General features: G+C 37.2%; 1 protein-coding gene across 7 annotated transcripts in view; it reads right to left on the reverse strand.

Annotated features, from left to right (window-relative positions):
* Window positions 1-12,032: 12,032 nt before the first annotated feature.
* Ptbp2 (polypyrimidine tract binding protein 2) overlaps window positions 12,033-20,424 on the reverse strand; it is a 65,578-nt gene continuing 57,186 nt past the window's right edge. For 3 of the 7 annotated variants that reach the window (XM_031375307.1, XM_031375305.1, XM_031375306.1), the window contains exons 7-12: window positions 19,282-19,436; window positions 17,825-17,858; window positions 17,312-17,404; window positions 14,071-14,287; window positions 13,893-13,970; window positions 12,033-13,749 (exon numbers count right to left, since the gene is read on the reverse strand). In XM_031375307.1, coding sequence (XP_031231167.1) covers window positions 13,617-13,749; window positions 13,893-13,970; window positions 14,071-14,287; window positions 17,312-17,404; window positions 17,825-17,858; window positions 19,282-19,436 — 710 coding nt within the window. In that variant the 3' untranslated portion in view covers window positions 12,033-13,616. The remainder of the gene's footprint in view (window positions 13,750-13,892; window positions 13,971-14,070; window positions 14,288-17,311; window positions 17,405-17,824; window positions 17,859-19,281; window positions 19,437-20,424) is intronic. The other 4 variants (XM_031375304.1, XM_031375303.1, XM_031375302.1 and 1 more) reach the window with 4 other exon arrangements.

The following is a 20,424-nucleotide window of genomic DNA, read 5'->3' on the forward strand; positions in this document are numbered from 1 at the left end:
CTCATCTCAGTTAGATCGCCCGCCATCCCAGTTGGGGTCTACACAGCCAAGAGGGTACGGACCACTCAGGACACAACCTTCAGAGTGGGGTCTGCTTGAGGCTCAGCCAGCAGAGTCAGGTACCTGACCTCCGTTTTCTAGTCCATGGCTCTTGACTTTCCCAAGAAGACCTGCTGCTATCAGATTCATTCAGTCAACATCAGGAAAAATCAGGTGCCTAAAGGACAGCTTAAGATTATAAGAAGAAACAGGGCAATATGGCACCACCAGAGTCCGACTATCCTGCTACAAGAAACCCTGGGGTTTCTAATGAAATTGAAGCGCAAGAAGAGGATCTTAAATCCAGTCTTATAAAAATGATAGAGGTTTTTAAAGAGGACATATATTTCTTTTAAAAAATATAGGAAAATACATTGGAAACAGCTAGAGACATTAAAAGAGGAAGGAAAGATAAATACAGGAAAATATAATCAAACAGGTGAAGGATAAGAGTAAAACGGTATAAGACCTGAAAAGGAAAATAGAAGCAATAAAGAATACACAAACTGAGGCAATACTGGAGATGGAAAACCTAGGAAAGAGAACAAGAACTACAGACACAAGCATCACCAACAGAAAACAGGAGATGGACGAGAGCATCTCAGGTGTGGAAGGTATGATAGAAGAAATCAATATATCAGTCAAAGAAAATGCAAAACCTAAAAAGTTCATGATACAAACTATGCAGGAAATCTGGGACACGATGAAGAGACCAAATCTAAGAATACTAGGAGTAGAAGGAGAAGATTCCCAGCTCAAACGCCCAGAAGAAATTTTTAACAAAATCACAGAAGAAAATTCCTCTAGCCTAAAGAAAGAGATGTTCTAGAGGCACACAAACACCAAACAGACTGGACCAGAAAATAAAATCCTCCTGCCACATAATAATCAAAACACTAAATATACAGAACAAACAAACAAACAATTTAAAAGCAGAAAGGGAAAAAGCCAAGTAACACATTACTAAAAATTAATCACACATCAAATCTTACACATTAATTAATAGGAGACTTCAACACCCCACTCTCATCAATGGACAGGCCATTGAAATAGAAACTGAAGAGGTTATGATTCAAATGGACCTAATAGATATCTATAGAACATTTTACCCAAACACAGAAGAATATACCTTCTTCTAGCACCTCACAGACCTTTTCCAAAATCAACCATACAATCAGTCACAAAGCAAGTCTCAACACATACAAGAAGATTGAAATAACACCATTCATCTTATCAGATGACAATGGATTAAAGTTGGACTTCCAACAACAGAAAGCCTACATATTCATGAAAACAGAACAACTCTCTACCCCAGTGATGATTGGGTCATGAAAGGAAGGAAGGAAGGAAGGAAGGGAGGAAGGGAGGAAGGAAGGAAGGAAGGGAAGAAGGGAGGGAGGAAGGAAGGAAGGAAGGGAGGAAGGGAGGGAGGGAGGAAAAGAGGAAGGAAGGGAGGAATTAAGGAAGGAGGGAAAGAAGAAAAGGAATGATTTATTAAGAAAAAGAAATTAAAGACTTGCTAGAATTCAATAAAAATGAGGAAACAACATGCCCAAACTTATAGAACACTATGAAACCAAAGTTCAAAGCACTAAGTGTCATCATAAAGAAATTGAGAGTTCACCTACTAACAAATTAAAAGTACATTTAAAGGCTCTAGGGAAAAAAGAAAGAAGAGGAGGAGGAGGAAGCAACAAGAGCGGCAAACACACTCAGGAGGAATAGACTATAGGAAATAATCAAACGGAGGGCAGAAATTAATCAATTAGAACTAAAAAAAAAACAATACAAAGAATCATCAAAGCCAAGAGTTGGTTCCTTGAGAAAATCAACAAGATAGACAAATCCATAGCCAAACTAACTAAAAGGTAGAGAGACTACCTAAATTAACAAAGTCAGAAATGAAAAGAGAGACATAACAATGGATAATGACGACATTCAAAGAATCAGTATGTCTTACTTCAAAAGGCTGTTCACCACAAAATTGGAGAATCTATACGAAATGGATGATTTGTTAGATAGATACCAATTACAAAATCTAAATCAGGATCAGATAAACTATCTGAATTGACCTATAAAGAAACAGAAGCAGTCACTAAAAGCCTCCCAATCAAAAAATGCCTTGGGCCAGAAGATTTTATTGCAGAATTCTACCAAATTTTCAAAAAGCAAATGTCAATACTCCTCAAAACTATTCCACAATATTTAAACAGAAGAAACACTGCTAAACTCATTTCATGAGTCGTCACCCTGATACCTAAACCACACAAAGATTCAGCAAAGAAAGAGAATTTCAGACCAATTTCCCCTATGAATACTGATGCAAAAATATTCAATAAAATACTGGCAAACCTGCCAGGCGGTGGTGGTACACACCTTTAATCCTAGCACTTGGGAGGCAGAGGCAGGCGGATTTCTGAGTCCAAGGCCAGTTTGGTCTACAGAGTGAGTTCCAGGACAGCCAGGGCTACACAGAGAAACCCTGTCTCGAAAAACAAAACAAAACAAAACAAAATACTGTCAAACCAAATCAAAGACATCATCCACCATGATCAAATAGGCTTCATCCAGGGATGCAGGGGCAGTTTAATATACTAAAAACCATCAGTGCAATTGACCATATAAATAAACTGAAAGAAAAATAAAATCCACATATCATCTCACTGTATACCGCAAAACTTTCGTGAAACCCAACACTTATTCATGATAAGTCTTGGAGAGAGGGGGATACAAGGTGCATACCTAAACACAATATAGCCAATAGTCAACAACAAATTAAATGAAGAGAAACTTAAAAGCATTTCCACTAAAATTGGGAACAAATTAAGGCTGTCCACTTTCCCCCTATCTCTTTAATACAGTACTTCAAGTTCTAGCTAGAGCAATAAGACAACTAAAAGAGATGAAGGGGATATAAACTGAAAAGGAAGAGGTCAGAGTATCTCTATCCGAAGATGATATGATAGTATCATCGTATGAATGTATATGATAGCGACCTTAAAAACTCTACCAAAGAACTCCTAGAGCTAATAAACACCTTCAATAAAGTGGCTGGATGTAAAATTAACTCAAAGAAATCAGTAGCTCTCCTCTACAGAAGCAATTAACAGGCTAACAAGTTAGGAAACCAGACCATTCACAACAGCCACAAATAATATAAAATACCTTGGTGTAACTCTAGCCAAGCAAGTGAAAGACTTGCATGATAAGAACTTCAAGTCCCTGAAGAAGGAAACTGAGGAAGTTATCAGGAGATAGAAAGACCTCCCATGCTCATGGATTAGTAGAATTTAAATAGCGAAAAAAACCATCTTACTAAAAGCAATCTACAGATTCAATGCAATTCCCATAAAAATTCCAATACAATTCTTTATAGATCTTGAAAGAACAGTTCTCAAGTTCATATGAAACAACAAGAACAACAACAAAAACACGATAGCTAAAATGATCCTGAACAATAAAGAATTTCTGGGGGCATCAGTATCTCTGACCTCCCTGACCTCAAGCTACACTACTGAACAATAATAAAAGTGCATGGTGTTGGTATAGAAATAGACAAGTGGATCAGTGCGATTGAATCAAAGATACAGAAATAAACCCACAAACCTACAGACACTTGATTTTTGACCAAGACAAAACCATACAATGGAAAATAAAAAGGAAGTAACTTCAACAAATGGTGCTGATCTAACTGGATGTCTGCATGTAGAAGAATGCCAATAGAGCCATTCCTATCACCCTGCACAAAACTCAAGTCCAAGTGGATCAAATCCCTCAATCTAATAGAACAGAAAGTTGGAAAAGCCTTGAGCCTTGGTACAGGATACAACTTCCTGAACAGAACACCAATGGCTCAGGCTCTAAGACCAACAATTGATAAATCAGACCTCATAAAATTAAAAATCTTCTGTAAGGCAAAGGACAGCGTTAATAGGACAAATGGCAGCCTACAGAATGGGAAAAGATCTTCACCAATCCTACATCTGATGGAGGGTTAATAGCTGAAATATATAAAAAAAAAAAAACCTCAAGAATTTCAAAAACCACCCAAATAAGCCAATTAAAATATGGGGTACAGAGGTAAATAGAATTCTCAACAGAGGAATCTTGAATGGCTGAGAAATACTTAAAGAAATGTTCAAAGTCCTTAGTCATCAGGGAAATGCTAATCAAAATGACTCTGAAATTCCATCTTACACTAATCAGAATGACTAAGATCAATAACTCAGGTGACAGTACATGTTGATAAGGATGTGGAGCAAGAACATTCCTCCATTGCTGGTGGGAGTGCAAACTTGTACAACTACTTTGGAAATCAATTTGGTGTTTCCTCAGAAAACTGGGAATAGTTCTACCTCAAGACTCAGCTATACCTGTCCTAGGCATATATTCGAAAGATGCCCCAATATACCACAAGGATACTTGCTCAACTATGTTCATAGTAGTTTTATTCGTAATAACTAGAAACTGGAAACAATCTAGATGTCCCTCATCTAAAAAGTGGATAAAGAAAATGTCGTTCATTTACACAATGCAATACCATTCAGCCTTTAAAAACAAGGACATCATGAATTTTGCAGGCAAAGGGGTAGAACTAGAAAATGTCATCTTAAGTGAGGTAACCTATACCCTAAAGGACATGCATGGTATGTACTCACTTATAAGTGGATATTAGTCATAAAGTACAGGATAACCATGCTAAAATCAACAGACCCAAAGAAGCCAAATAAGGAGGGCTCAAGGGAGGATGGCTGAACCCTTCTCTGGAGGAGAAACAAAATAGGTATCAGCAGTCAAAGGAAGAAGGGGCCTATCTCTAGGGCATGTCTGAGTCCTGGAATGGGAAAGCTCCAGAGAAGTCTATGGGGACATCGTACCAGTGGAGGATATGGATCCTGAAGTGGCCACTTCCTGTAGCCATGCAGTACTTCAAAACCTTCAACCCAAAATGTGCCCTGCCTACAAGATGTGCAGAAGACAGAGCAGACTGAGGGAATGGGAAACCTAAAACTGCCTCAAATCTGAGCCCATCCCAAGGGCAGGAACCAATCCCTGACACTATTAATGATAGTGTGTTATGCTTGTAGGGACCCACCAAAAAGAGGCTCCACACAGCAGCCAAAGGAAAGAGATGCAGATTCACACCCAAAACATTAGATGGTGCTCAGGGTGTCTTAAGAGTTGGGAAGACTGATGGACAGGAAGAGGACAAGGACTCCAGGAAAAGACCAACAGTCAAATAACCTGGACTCTTGGGGGCTCCCAGAGACTGACCAACCAACCAGAGTGAGCATGGGAGAGACATTCATATGTGTAGTAGATGAGCAGTCTGGTCTTCATGTGGAACAACTGGAGCAGGGAGTGTCTCTGAGCCTGTTGTCTGCCTGCCTGCCTGTGAATCTCATCCCCCAAAATGGACAGCCTGGCCTCAGTGGGAGAGGATGTGCCTAGTCCTGCAGGGAGTTGATGTGCATGTATGTGTTGGGGGAGGGCAGCCAGAGAGGGGATTCTGCTTCTCAAAAATGAGGACTTGGGTGAGGGGTACTGGGAGCGGAAGGGCTGCTATTGAGTTATATCACATATATTTATACAATTGGATATTGTATAAATTTTGTTGTGCCAAGTTTTTATTTGTACAAGAAGTCACCATCTTTTTTTTTTTTTTTTAAAACTATTCTATATACATTTGTGCCCTTTTCCCAAACCTGGGTAATTCACATCCTACTCCCCCCAAGAATCTTAATTACTAAGACCTGCTAGGAGAGTCAAGTTGTTTCTCCACACATTGTTACTAATCTGGACTAGGTATCCACTGGCTAAAGGCCCCATTACATGACTATTAGTAATTAGTGGCCATTCTCCATCATTTTTTTTATTAGATATTTTATTTACATGTATATTTCTCCTTTCCCAGTTTCCCCTCCAAAGAACAAAGAAACAAACAGAAACAACAAAAACAAACCCCTGTTGCCTCCCCTCTCCCCATGCCTGCCACCCCACCCTCTCCCACTTATTGGCCCTGGCATTCCCCTACACTGGGGCACAGAATCTTCACAGGGCCGAGGTCCTCTCCTCCTATTGATGATCGAATTTGCAATCCTCTACTATACACATGCTGCCAGAACAATCAGACCCCTCCATGTGCAGTCCTTGGTTGGTGGTTGAGACCCTGGGAGCTCTGAGGGTACTATTAGTTCATATTGTTGTTCGTCCTCCATCATTTTTTAAAGCTGGGTTATTAATAGGTATCTGTTATATAAGGGACGATCCTCAAGAGGGTAAAAGTAGATGTTAGCACAGGATGTATGCAAGTTTTTTGTTTTTTTTTTTTTTTTTTTTTTTTTTTTTTAATTTATAACATGGCAGATAGGAAGGTGGCTCTTGTGGAATAATGTTAGGCAGTCATTTTAGTATGCTTGTGACCTCAGCTAACTAGTGAAACCTAGTCTACATGGCAATAGCTTCAGGTTCACATGTAACTTCAGATATGGGCACCCATTTGCACTTGTACAACACACACACACAAACACATATACAAGTACGAGATTAGTGGGTGAGAAAAATTTTTAAAAGGGGGCTGTTTGACTTGAGATCAATACTGATCATTTAATGACACAATCCTTACAGCCAGATTTTGTTTCTTCTGTTCTCTTGTAATTAAGTTTTTCATGTATAACATACATACGTGTTTTGAGGATGAACATTTGTTCACTCAGAAAACTGTGATGTAATCTAGAAATTAGTGCAAAAGGCCATTACCAAATTTATTCCCATGGCACCTGATCATTTGTAGTAACTGTACTAACTACCCTGGTGAAACTTAACCTAGTAAAGAGAGATTATCAACTCCATCTCATTGGTGAGGAGAGGAGCTCAGATAACTAATTTTTTTGGCCCAACCTACTGTGATTAGTAGCTGGAAACACAATCTTGTTTTCTAACTTTACATCCTTTTGTTATATGCTGCAACAATATGAATTATACTACACGCAAGAATGGCCACTTCTTTTAAATTGTCACACTTGGCAAAAATGGGATATAAGGAAAAACTGTAAGGTTGCAATAAAAGACTCAAAATCTTTATCCGTGTCACACAAAGACTTAACACCAGCATAATTTCCATGTTAAATGGTTAAAAATGTTTAATACTGTAATTATGGCATTTTAGTCTGAAGATGCCCTGACACGTGTTTGAGAAAAAAATGAAGGACAGTAGTTTAATGGGAACTATTAGTGGAAGGTTTATCTAAAATAAGTTAACAGAGACCAGTGTGGATCTTAACACACGGAGAACTCAGAAGCAGACCATACATGATGAGGTGCCATGTGGGCATTTTCATATTCCTTATCCAGCTTAATTCAGCTGGGTTGTTTCCTGCTTCTATTTTGTAGCATTTCCGAAGAACCACTAAGTAAACATGAAATTCACGTTTAAGATGTTCCCTGGTATATCAAGCTGCACCTTTTATTTTTAAGGTGCCATGGAAAGCCAATCATACTGGGGCTCTTTGATGAAGGTCTCAGCACAGTAGGATGAGGTTACAATACCATACAGTGTCATCAGTGCTTACACTCTACAGATGCCTCTGTAACTAAGTACTTTCACACCAGAACATCCCAGACTTAGAGAAGAGCTGAAACAACCACAGCAGTATTATCCACTGTTGCCAAGACAGCTTCTACTGACGTTATGAACTGGAATGGCTTCATAGAACTGTGACCTTCTTAAAGGAGTTTCTAGTCAAACTGATCATTTTCTCCTCCATTAAGACTAAATACATTTGGGGGGGTGGGGGAGAACACTTAGAAGTCTCAAGTTTTAGGAAGCCAGAACTATTACCACAATCTAGATTTGCTTGGGGTTTTGTTGTTGTTGTTGTTGGGTGTGTGTGCACATGTGTGCAAGAAAGCTATTAAGCCAAACCAGACAAAAATACAGTAAAGTACCTTATTATATACATACAATGCATTGTCATTTCTCAGTTCATTAGCCAAAAACAACAAAAAAGGTTACAAATGATTAACAGTTTTAAATCAGAGCAAGAGAAAGTTAATTTCAAAGAGAATGGTGAAACAGAGTGTAGGGATGGCCAGCTGAAGCAGGGGAAGATTTGACAGCAATGAGCAGAAGCAGGAGACAGCAAGGCAGAACAGGACAGACACCAGACACATGCTGTGCTGCAGGTGGGGAGTGGCTCTTGCAGACACACTTCTCAACAGCTAAGGCCTTAGGTATCTGTTCTTTTGGAAGGTGAGAAAGGGTATTTAAAAGGTGCAAAGTGAAAGGAAAATGATTTACTAAAGACTCAAGGCTGCCTTCTTTAATATGTTGACCAAGTCAGGGCTAGAGTTAATTGGCAGTTACTTTTAAGTCAGCTCATGTGGAAATCTCCCTCTTCCTTCTATGCTAACACTTAGTATTAAATACAAAGCCATACTGATTTCAATCACATATTTACTATCAATTCAAACATTCTCTTTAGTAATACCGAGAGCAACTCTGTATTTCCTTTAATCTGTATAATTCAAGTTAAGGGTGGTTTAGGAACCTAGTGGCCTGCATCTTGGTTAATGAAAATCACTACTAATGTACGCTGCTTACTATTTCTTCATCTGGTCTCACCAGAACTGCTAATTCTAATGTCAAACTGCTAATGAAATAGAAAAAATTTCCTCGAAGAAAATAGGAAGCAAAAACATCCCCATTCCTGTACTTCAAACATGTGCAGGAATCTTGCCAGATGCTAACTCAGGTCAGAGGTTCCCGAGTGAAGTTCCAGGTGACAGCAACTGACCTTTGTTTATGGGTGTGTTGGGTAGCCAAGAAAGAAAGGCAATGCTGAAAAGTTAAAATTATTCAGATTAGAGAAAAGATATAATCAAAGATAAAATACTGTTAAGGAGAAATAGTCTAGATGAAGGTTCTTGAATAAATTATGCGTTAAAATGAAGGAAGGTTGGGTGAAGGAAAATCAAGGATGAACTTAATTTTTATTATAAAAAAAATCCAGTTTTGTTGGCAACACTATTACCAGATAAAAAGGACAAAAGGAGAGAAACAGAATTTTCTTTGTCCATTAAGCAGAAGAGGAAGAGAGGAAACTATGGAATAAAGGAGAGGTTGTTGCAAGGTGTCCGTGTGCAACTGGCGGTTTACATGTAGATCTTACACATAGGTGGTTATCAAACACTAGCTATGGCCACTGGTTTATTTTCACATGTATATCTTCAGAAACACTTGAGGTTCAACCAGATTATTTACTGAAGAGGATTATAAAACTTCTTTAGAAAAGGGTATCTGTTATTGGTGTCATAACATCCCAATCTTAACTATGAAATTGTGATGCACAGAAAGAAAAACCACACCTAACAGCTTGGCTGTTACAGTATTTATGTTCAAAAGAAGATAAGCTCCAAAACAATGACAGAATACAAAATGAATTCTTTGGGGAAAAAAAAAAAAAACCAAACTACTGAATAAAATACCAAATTCAAGCAAAAGATCGTCTCCAGTGCCAAAATGAGGTAGGTACTAATTTGGGAAAGTGATAGGAAAGGGGGCAGGCAAGTCAGGGTAACGCCCAGCAGAGCTGAGTAGGGCAGCTTGGCATCCATAATGTTCTCTCCATCTTTAGACTTGTTTTCACTTTGAGTGACTGATACTGTTAACTCTAAAATGTACACTACTCACAAAATCAAACTAAGAAGATAACTTACAGGAAATAAAATTAAAGTGTAACTATGTAAAACTTCTTAAATGACTATGTTATGAAGACTGACTACCAGCCAACAAGACATCACTTTAATACCAATTTAATAATTTTTCCCATTTCTTATCAGGCTTTCTAGAAAGCAGTGTTCAGCTGAAATAGAATCCTTTGTGCGCTCAATTTCATGAAATAATTCTGTATTCTTATGTTCTGAATGGAGACCGATGTTCCCATCTTATATAAAGTCCTGGGTTACTCAGAAAATTATGCCGTTTCTTCCATCTTATGCTGGAACAATCTTTAGTATGGTTAGAATTATCTTCAAGTTTCACAGCAAATTGTAAAGGCTTATACATAATCTCCTTTTATATGGAGTCTGTAAGTACAAAAAGCTGTACTTTACTACTCAACGATCAAGTAGTTCAAATGAAAATCTGACGCTGGGCATCACCAGTTCGTTCCTTGAGCTGTGTGCAGGGTGCATTCTGTAAATGCACTATACTGTTAACAAGTAGCACTTAAACGATTTTAAAACATGAACAAACACTTCTTGACAACAGTAAGAAAGGTTGGGGGGCAATGTGGAGTGTTGGTAACTAGGTTTCCTTCAGGCAAACCTGAAATGGTAGGAATACTGGCACTTAACATTTGTCTGTCTTACAGAGAGAAGAATCCCTCACTTGGCTCAGCCTACCCTAAAACTCAAAACAGCAATCCTCCTGCATCAGCTTCCTGAGTACTGGGGATGTAACTTTATGGACTCTATTTTCCTTTTAGGCTTAGGAAAATTGTCCTTCCTCTGAAAACTACACACCAGGTAGTTTAAACAGATCTACGTGAACTGATTATATCAATTAACAAAGTTTCCCATCCTAACCTTAAAACCTCAATATTATTAGTTAATAGGATTAGTAACGATTTTTCACACAAAGAAATAGTGTCCAACATTAAATGTAAGCAATATGAATCCCCTTCTTATGTAGGTGATTTGAAACACATTGTCAAAAGCAAACCTTATTTCATATTAAAAGTTTTTCTCTCAATTATAAAAATTCAATTTGTTTGTTTCTAAACTCCCAAGAAAAGCTTTTCCTAACAGCAGTTGACACCAGAAGTATCGTAAGGTTAACTAGTGTGAGAGACTGAGGCGGTGATCATAACGGTACTTTCACCTAACATTCTTTTGACGGAGTACTATTTTAACCTAATGCACTGAACTTTAACAATTCTACAATAGCAAAACTTCCCACTTCAGTGTCTTGAGACCTTTGATACAAGACCATATTGGTGGAAACTATTAAAAGAGGGTAGAGCCAGCCACATCCTGGATGGGGGAACTTGTTCTCTCTCTGTCTTGAGAGAGAGATCTGGAACTCCTCCCAGGTCATTATGTAAACGGATCCCAGTCGTCTTAACATAGCCTAGAACCTTGTTTTCCTTTTAAGCAACTGTAATTTACAAAGAACTATCTGAAATGAAGAGAAAAATCTATTTTCAAGTATTGGGAGCCTCCATGCAATCCTGAGGAAAACCACATTTAAAGTAGTTCTGTCCCAGTGCTGGTCATAAACTAACAGAATTAAGGCACTGCTGATCTTCCTGTACCTGGTCACAGTACTGCAACACCACTTTAAAAACAATCGGACAAAAAACCATGAGCAACACTAAAAATTCCTAACTCTAAAACAGAACCATTCTTACTTACTGTATTTATTTCTGGAGTTGAGTAGACTCTTGTGAAAAGAACAATACTTTTAAACATGATCCTTCAGTTTTTAAAATGAACCTAATGTCCAGTGTGTGGCTTTGAGGTATACATGTATTAACTCCAAAGTTGATACCAGTATCTGCATATAAAAAAGTTACCAAAAAATAACTCGATGACAAACAGCATCAGTGTAAAGAGTTAAGAGCATAGCACCTGCATGTTAACAGCCTGCGTGTGTATACCTAGGACACCCAGCCCTTTCTATCCAGTAACAGCAGAACCCTTTGTTAAAACTCGGGAGTAGTCTAAAATTAGTAGGGAATCTTGAGCAGACACAAAGATGAAAGATGAAACTGCAGCAAGAGAGCATGGCAAATCCAAAAGATCTATTAGTGCATAAATCTACGGGAAAACAACAACAACAACAAAAGAGATAGAGAGAATTAACAAGCTACAATAGAGTTATGTCTTTAAAGCAGATTATAAACAGGGTGGGAAATGTTTAATATGTGTCCTCCTGAAAAAGCAGTTACCGTCTTTTGCATTTAAAAAAAAGGAACAGCTGGTGCATTTTCACAGCATCTAGATTTATTTATGGTATAAAGCCATAGGATTGTAATATTATTACTCCTTTCCCACCCTGGCAGAGAGTAAACATGAATTCAGAAGCACAGTGGAGTGAAAACAAAGGAGAGAGAGAAAAGGCAGCAGAGAAAGACAGAAAAGGTGAATACAGAGCTACAGAAGTGTTTATTGAGCATGCTACAGAGGTAAGCAGAGTACACACAAAATGAAATTAAACAACCATCAAACCTCCCAACTTTGTTAGAAAATTAATTTTAATTGTGCCGCTTTCAAACTATACTGAATTTTACATTTCTAAAGATGTAAAAACTCAACTAATAGAAAATATACATGACCATTCTGTCTACATAGATAACAGAATCTATGAATCTTGAAACTAAGTACATCAATTTCAAAAAGTATTGGTCATTTAACAGAATCAACAATTCAGATTGACAAGAACTGTTCAAATAAATTTGACCTGTAGATTCTGAGCCATGTTTTTATTAAAGTCAGATCTATTCCTAAATACAAAATATTTTGAAGATTTATTAAAACTGAATATTACAATGCAAGGTAAATTAAGACTAAAGGCACATAAACTTTGGTCCCACCTGGTTGTCAGTTTTAGAAAACTGCCACAAAATTAATCTTCCTGCAAGTTTTCGCAGTACACTTTCTTTGTCTTTGAAAAATACATGCACCAGTTCCTGAACTAGCTAGACCAGTCTGCACATGCTCAGAAATCCACAACCATTTTCCAAATCTTAATTACAAACTAAGGATGGCAATATATATTTAAATGCACATAAGTCATGTCAACTTCAAAAACATCTACGAAAAATATTCAGCCACAAACAAGACATTACTCAGTGCTGACATTTATATGATGCGTCCCACAAGAGTGTGTACAAAAAGGTTAAGGTTCCACAATGCTTTCCACATAGGGCTCAAACTTACAGAAATCACTTGTCTTAAGAAATTAATACTCTGCATCTTGTTAATTTTAACTAATGCCTACATTCATAACTGAATCTAGACCAGATTTGTGAGATACAAAAGGCCAATGTTTTCAAAAGCAATAAAGCCTAAGATAGTAAAAACTAAAAATGCTGTTTTATACTTTCAGTATCAAGTATCTTATTAGATTAAATAGAAAGAAATGTGATAAGCCAATAATTCAAAATAAGTTCCAAGCAGGAGAAACAAAAACTTAACCTTTTGACACACCCCTGCCTAAACATATTTTAATTCCCACATAACGATGTGCCCTAAACAACCAATTCCTTTTTCCTAGTAAATGCACAATAGCAACACTAGTTTTCCTTTGTAAGGCACGTATGTCAACTAAGTTGGAAAAAAAAAAAAAATAAGCAAAATTAAACTAAAAATTTAAACAGACAAAAATGGCTTCCCTATTAAACAGATGAAACACAGCAGTTAGCAACTCTGCCTTTACATATGCCATTTCATTTTATAACCAAGGAATGATAACAGCATGAAAAAAAATCAAACTCTGGTCCCCACTTTTCTGAACAGTCAATAGGTGATGACACCAAACAATGGGATCTGCCCGCCATCTTCATCTCCTGTCCTTAAATTGTTGACTTGGAGAAAGACACTCTCAGATGATGGTTTTCTCCAAGGTTATAATTATGAAGATCAATCAAAGCCTGAATAGCTTCCTCCACTGTTGCCATCTGAAGAAGAGCCATTTTGTGATCTCTTCTGAAACAAAATTATGAAATTAGATACTTCATAAGAAGAGTCTAAACACTGATTTAACATTTGAGGTAAAATATAAAAAAATTTTTGAAAAAATTTTTAATTTCTATCAAGCCACACATTTTAAGACAAAGAAGCTTGCTTACTGAAAAAACTTAAATGCTTTCACAGTGCCCCCGGTGTTGGCAAACAAAGTTCGCAGATCCTCTTCTGCTACAGAAGGACTAGAAAAAGAAGACAGGGAGAGTCCAGATGAATACAGACAACAGTACACCTGCCTTGCTGCTAATACGGCTGTGCTTGGTCATGAACTGAGATACTCACGGGATGTTAGACAGGTGAAGGGTAGCAGAAGGAGGGAAAATGTTCTGAAAGTTTTTGGATCCCGGTTTTTTAAAACGGTGCAGTGGTGAATTCCCAAAATCCTTTGTTAGCCCTTGATCATCAAGGCCCTCTCGAGGTAGTTGCACAGTCTGATGTTTAGAGAGAGTAACACGAATAATTTTTCCATACATCTTCTGCCCATTAAGATGATTCATGGCTAGAAAAATAAAGAATATCAATTAAAGGTTTAGAATAAAAATACTTCTAATTTGAAAATTAGATTACAACTTAAAATTACATCTTAAAAATCATGATTTATAAGCATTTTTCATTTCTACTAGACAAGGTATATTGTACCAAAAAAACTTCCTTCATAGAACAAGAAAAATGTCTACAACCCTCTACGACTATAAGAATCCTGATGATAAACTGGATTCTAATGAGCACAAGAAAAATGCAATGTCATCCCTAGTGCTGCCCTCCCTTCTGCTCGGCTTCCTAGTGTGTTAGAACTCCTGGGAAGCAGGGCTGGGACTGTCCTCTTAATTCCCTATCAAATTTATGTTCCCTCTATTTCTCACTAGTCACTGTCATTTGTTAAAGATCTGAGTAACTCCAATTCCTTATCGGCCTTGCTGTTGGATCTCTCTGGTTTTTTTTCCCCATCCTTTCTATACAGAGAGCAGTTAAAAGACTTTCACAGGCTATATATAACTCTGATCATGCCATCACTTAATAAACACCCCTAGGAACAAAATCTAAACTTACACTTCAATGTGGTTACATTCCCCACTGACCCTTGCATCCATCCCTTCCAACCGTTTCCACATTTATCTACTGATGGTATGCAGTAACAAACAGCTTGCGCTGGGAAGGACGCTGTAAGACACTGTCCAAGCCATAAAGGAATGGCATCTTAGTAGCCTATTTCTTAGATTATAATGCTTTCTGGCTAGGAAGTATTCTCTAACACTTCTCTCAATTTTGTCAAATCATTTCCTGAAGTCCCCTCTACAGAGGCCTTTTAATCACCTGTTGCATAGTTCATATTTCACTAAATATTATCTATGAATACCCTATACCTTTAAAGTCACCATAATTTATTCACATCATTTGATTATTTCTTTCCCTTCAAATACTAGGACACATAAAGACAGAACAAGTGTCTCTATACAGCACATGGTAATAGGGTATCATATGGTTTCCTGAGGTACCTGTCAGGTTGTCTTTCCAAGAAGAGAATTTGACTATAGTTTTGGTTGTTTAATGGCTGAGCCATCTCTCCAGTCTAAGAACTTGCCTAATATTAAAGTTAAGTGTTTTCTTTAGTCACAAGTCTAGGCACATTAAGGGGGTGGGGGAGAGAGGCTGTTTTTAAAAGATTCTTCACTTTGTATTGAATGATCTTACACAATGGTTTATACTGAGCGTTACAGGACAGGCTCTAGAATACCTAAGAGACAAGCCCCTGAAGGATTAACTAGATCAGCACTTCTCATCCTGTGGGTTGTGTCCCCTTTGGAGGTCAAATGATCCTTTTACAGAGGTCACACATCAGGTATCCTGCAGGTCAGGTATTTACAATTTGCAGCAATAACAAAATTAGGTGTGAGGTAGGAACAAAACTTTATGGTTGAAAGGGTCATGATATGATAAATTGTACTGAAGGGTCACAGCAGGGATCTAGATGAACTCAGATGGGAAGGCCCACAATAACTAAGGACAGCAATATTCCATGGACTTGCACTCTAGACTACACAAGATTATAAAAAGCAAGCTCTAATTCAGCTAACATTCATTCATCATTTTGATTCCTGGCTAGGAACTCAATGTGGCCAGCTGCCTCAAACACTTGCTGATGTGACTACCTCACTGTGATGGACTGAACCTTCAAAGTGTAAGCTAAGATAAGCCCTATCTCCCTTAAGTTTCTCTGGTCAGATTATTTTGTTGAAGAAAGAGAAGAAAGAAGTAAATACATTCAATATGCTCATACTGGGTAAAAACATGAATAGCAGAGGTAAAAGTGCTGTCAGCAGGCTCAACAAGACAGCCTTTCATGTGTGCCAGCACCTTGATCTGGAAATATGTCATCAATGACCGAGAGAAAACTATTTTCTGTTGTTTCAACTTTACATCATGGTATTTTGTTGTGGCAATCAAGCACAATAAGGATTAAGGTACCGCTTGTTTAAACTAAGTCTTTATATAAAATGAAAACAAAAAGTATTCAAAATTAATGTGTTAATCTCCATATCTCACGATGATTTGGTATTAATTAAAGGAAGACAAAGCTATACTCAACTCAAATACTAATAGGAGAAGGAAGTACTTGAAAATGTTTTTGTTCACTAGAACATTGTCAAATGTTACTTACATAAAAAGACTGTACAAAACCAACAGCAAGCTAGGGCTGCAGCTCAGAGAACTACCTAGCATGTGCAAATCTCTGGATGTGATACCCAGTACTACTTAAAAAAAAAAAAAAATCAGTGATAGTCACTTTAAACCAGAAAATCAGATAGTTTTATACCTGAGATACCAAGTTCACAGAGCTTCTGATTGCTATGACAATTAATCCCATCAAAAATGTTAAATTCTAAAGTTTAAAAAATGCGAACGCAGTCAAGAAAGGTAGCATCATTCTCAAATCTTAATGAATTAAATTATAAGCTAAGAGCCCGGTGATAATTACAAATAATCACATTCTGAGCATGGGGTTGTATTCTAGATTGAAGCATGTGTGAAAAACAGTGATAGATATGGAACCTGACTGAACTACATTTTATGCTTTTAGATTAACCACTGGTGAAGGTAATTGTTTTGTAAAACTCAGCAACTCAAAGGACATTTCCCTTTGCACTGCTAAGTGGAGTCAAAGTCTAAAGTGATTTTAGAAGAACACAAGGACATGGAGTAGGGTTTTATGACGTATATGAAAAATGATTTTCTAATACAGGAGATACACAGGACTAGAGCTCTTAACCAAGTCCCTTCAGTTTTGGGGCTAACATCCTTTTCCATAAGCTGTGCTCAGACTTGTTAGGAAGAAAGCAAACTATTTATTCACCATGTATAAACTATGAAAACATAAAAGTTAATATGACATATTGAGACTTGATCATTAAAAAGCCACAAATGATCTCTTACTCAATTAAAGGGATCTGTTTTTAGTAACAGATATAAACTACTGCATGTTTATTTAGAATTTAAATGTATAGGTAGCGTAGCTCCCTCTTACCGAGCTGTGACTGGTTCCCATCAGCCATCTGTATCAGAGCACTGTCTTTCTTATTGTACAAAATCTTCACGCGCTGCACATCTCCATAAACACCTTTTTGTGGAGTCACAGGGAGGTAATCCAGAAATGGAATTAATTTTATGTGCAAGTCAGCTAACGATTATCTTTCTGACACATCAATGAAACATTCAGACATCAACATGATCACTCACTCAATCTCACCATTTACACAAATGAATAAAGAAGAACAAGATTTGAACAGTGAATTTTGAAAAGAATAATTTTTGATAAACCCTCAAAGCTATGTGAATGATATTAAATTAAAAACCATGCAAAATAAATCAGCATGCATTAAAACAAACTTTGTGTCTATGGAGAGTTTTAAATAGCAAAGAAAAATAGCAAAAGATTTACTATTCAACTTTAAGCCAAAGTGCTAGCTACAAATAAGAATTAAGGTGAAACAAAAAAAATCAAATCAATAATAAAAGTATAGTGCTAACAATAACATACCGAAGAGGGTAAACAGACTTTGGGGCGTAACCATCTTTAGAAGGAGAGAAGAGCAAGCAGCGTAAGACAAGAAGAGAGAAGAGTCGAGGAAGAGCGGAGATGAACAGATCATCCATAACGAAGGGTGGTTCCCGCAGAATGGTGAGGTGGTCATGGATCATGGTTCAAGGCGGTTAATTGGGGCAAGTTGGTCCGAGGAACATTTGTTCAAGCACAGAAGCATGAACATAGGGAATGGAGACAGGGAATGAAGACAAGGACAAGGAAAATAAAGGATAAGACAGGGAAGGGAACGGGCATTTGGGAGAAGACAAGGAAAGGGGAGGTGAACACACAGGGAAAAGGATGAAATGGGGAAGGGAAACAGCAATGCAGAAGAAAAAAATAAGGAATTGGGGAACAAAAAAAAAATAAAATATAGGTCAGTACATAGGAAATGCAGGAATTTGGTCAGAAAATGGTTGGTTTATGTACTGTACAAGAAAAACTGAGCAAAATGTAGTCATCCAAGACAAATATGGGTAAAGTACATCTCTATCAAAGAGTAAATACAGCATTTCATCTCAACATAGGGAAGGAACGCATGCATAGGAATTTTAAACTTTGAACTTTAACTGCATAAGCATGGCTGGTTATGAAATGCAGGCAAGTCTTAAGGCACTCTGATCCAAACACTTTAGCATGCACAACTGTGAATGGCAACAGTACTAAACGACAAAATTAGGTTATGTTTATTATTAACAGAGGCCAATCAAAAACGAGACAAATATTCAAATTAGACATCATAAACTGATAACATTTGAGGGTCCCACATTTCATACCAGCTTTCATAGCAATCAAAATAAAATACATCAGACATAAAATGTACAACTGAAGAAAATAACAGCAACTTTATTTAACAAAAGGGAGCAGGGTAAAGTTGAAATATATATTTGTAGAAGACAATGACTAAAAACTGCAAAGCAAAAATTCCTAAGAAAGACTGGAAGAGTGCCTCGTCAAGGTCTTTGGAAGAACCTTCAAAGAAAAATGTATTAGAGTAGTTCACATAAAATAAGATTAAAAAAACACAATGACACATAAGCATGAAATGAACAAGCAAATCATTAGAAAAGGCAAAGAGCAAAATTATTTTACAGTTACACTTGCAAAATTAGATCACATTTGCCTTTGAGAATAACAGAAAAATAAAAAGCCAAACTACGGTACTTCACCATATTTTTCTTAGGAAAAATAGGTAGCTATATTAGAATATATATACATATATAAAGATATATGACTGTCTAAAGAAACAGTACTAACTAAACAAGTACGGAGATTTTATTCAGAAGCAGAAATACAAAAGATATTTTGGCTAATGAATATACATAAAAAGAAAGGCAAGTGCAAAATGAAATATGAAAAACTTTCACAAATGAAATGGAGATGAAAAAGCCATTAAAAATGATTTCACTAACCTCTTCATTTAAATTGCTAACCAACAGGACTGTATTGCCACCAGCTGAGACTCCAGGCATGCCCACTCGGCCAGCAGCAGCGGCAGCAGCTGCTGCAGCAGCATTTGGAATAGCCAAAGGACTGAGAGCCCCTGGAACAGCTGCAACAGGAAGCCCTAATTTTAAAATAAAGCATATTTTACGAAACACACACAAGTCGTTTACAAAACCAACTTAAGCACAATGGCTGTGTGGCTTATGGCTGACCGTTCCAAATGGTTCCTGTAAGTTAAGTTTTATGATGTTTAGAAAAATGTTTTGTTGGTGTGGAGCAGTTACAGAAAAATAACTGATTTCAACAGCCGTTTATTATTTGAGCTAAGGTACATACCTGTGTAATGTTAATGTATTACATACATGATACTCCTTTATCTTCCCTATGGAAAAGCTAACAAAACATGAAGGATAAATTTTCACTCACTTCCGTGATTTACAGTGAGAGGTAAATATAAGACAGTAATACTCCTCATCCCACTGCTACATAAGAAACCAATCTAGTTCAGTTCCTATAAGCAAATTTGTTTTCATATAAGATTTAGCTAGTGCAGATAAATCCACAAGTCACATGTCCTAAAAACATGATAATTTGCTTTCTCAATTTCATACTGAAGTAGAAACAATATGAACCCCAAACACTTTCAATCCTTAAATTCTTATTTGTCAACAAGTACAGTCCAAATTAGTACAAAATTTACACCTTGACATAAAAATGGCTCCAGCACTCTACCTAAATGATATAGATCTCACAACATACTTGCTTGGAAATGGCCCTTCATTGTGGCTTTGTAAATTCACATTGTTCTCTCTTCTTTTTAATAGTGTTCTTGTTCTTATGCATTACTCTGGATCTACTGCTACCTTCATTGGTGGAGACCTTACTTTTTCTTGTCAGCTTTTAGATAGGCTAATGGAGGCAAGAATGACCTTTCACTAGAAGTTTCAAGAATTTAGAGCGAAAATTCCTAAGTTTCTACATGAAAAAAATCTCCTCAAATTCCTCCTCACTCAGGCTTTTCTTCCTCTTCTGCGTGCACTCTACCACTCGGTTGAAGGTTCTCGATTATAAAATTGTTCTCGGTGAGTGTATTTTGTAGGGGTTGTTTT

This window comes from Mastomys coucha, unplaced genomic scaffold (assembly GCF_008632895.1).
Source record: "Mastomys coucha isolate ucsf_1 unplaced genomic scaffold, UCSF_Mcou_1 pScaffold16, whole genome shotgun sequence".
NCBI lineage: Eukaryota > Metazoa > Chordata > Mammalia > Rodentia > Muridae > Mastomys > Mastomys coucha.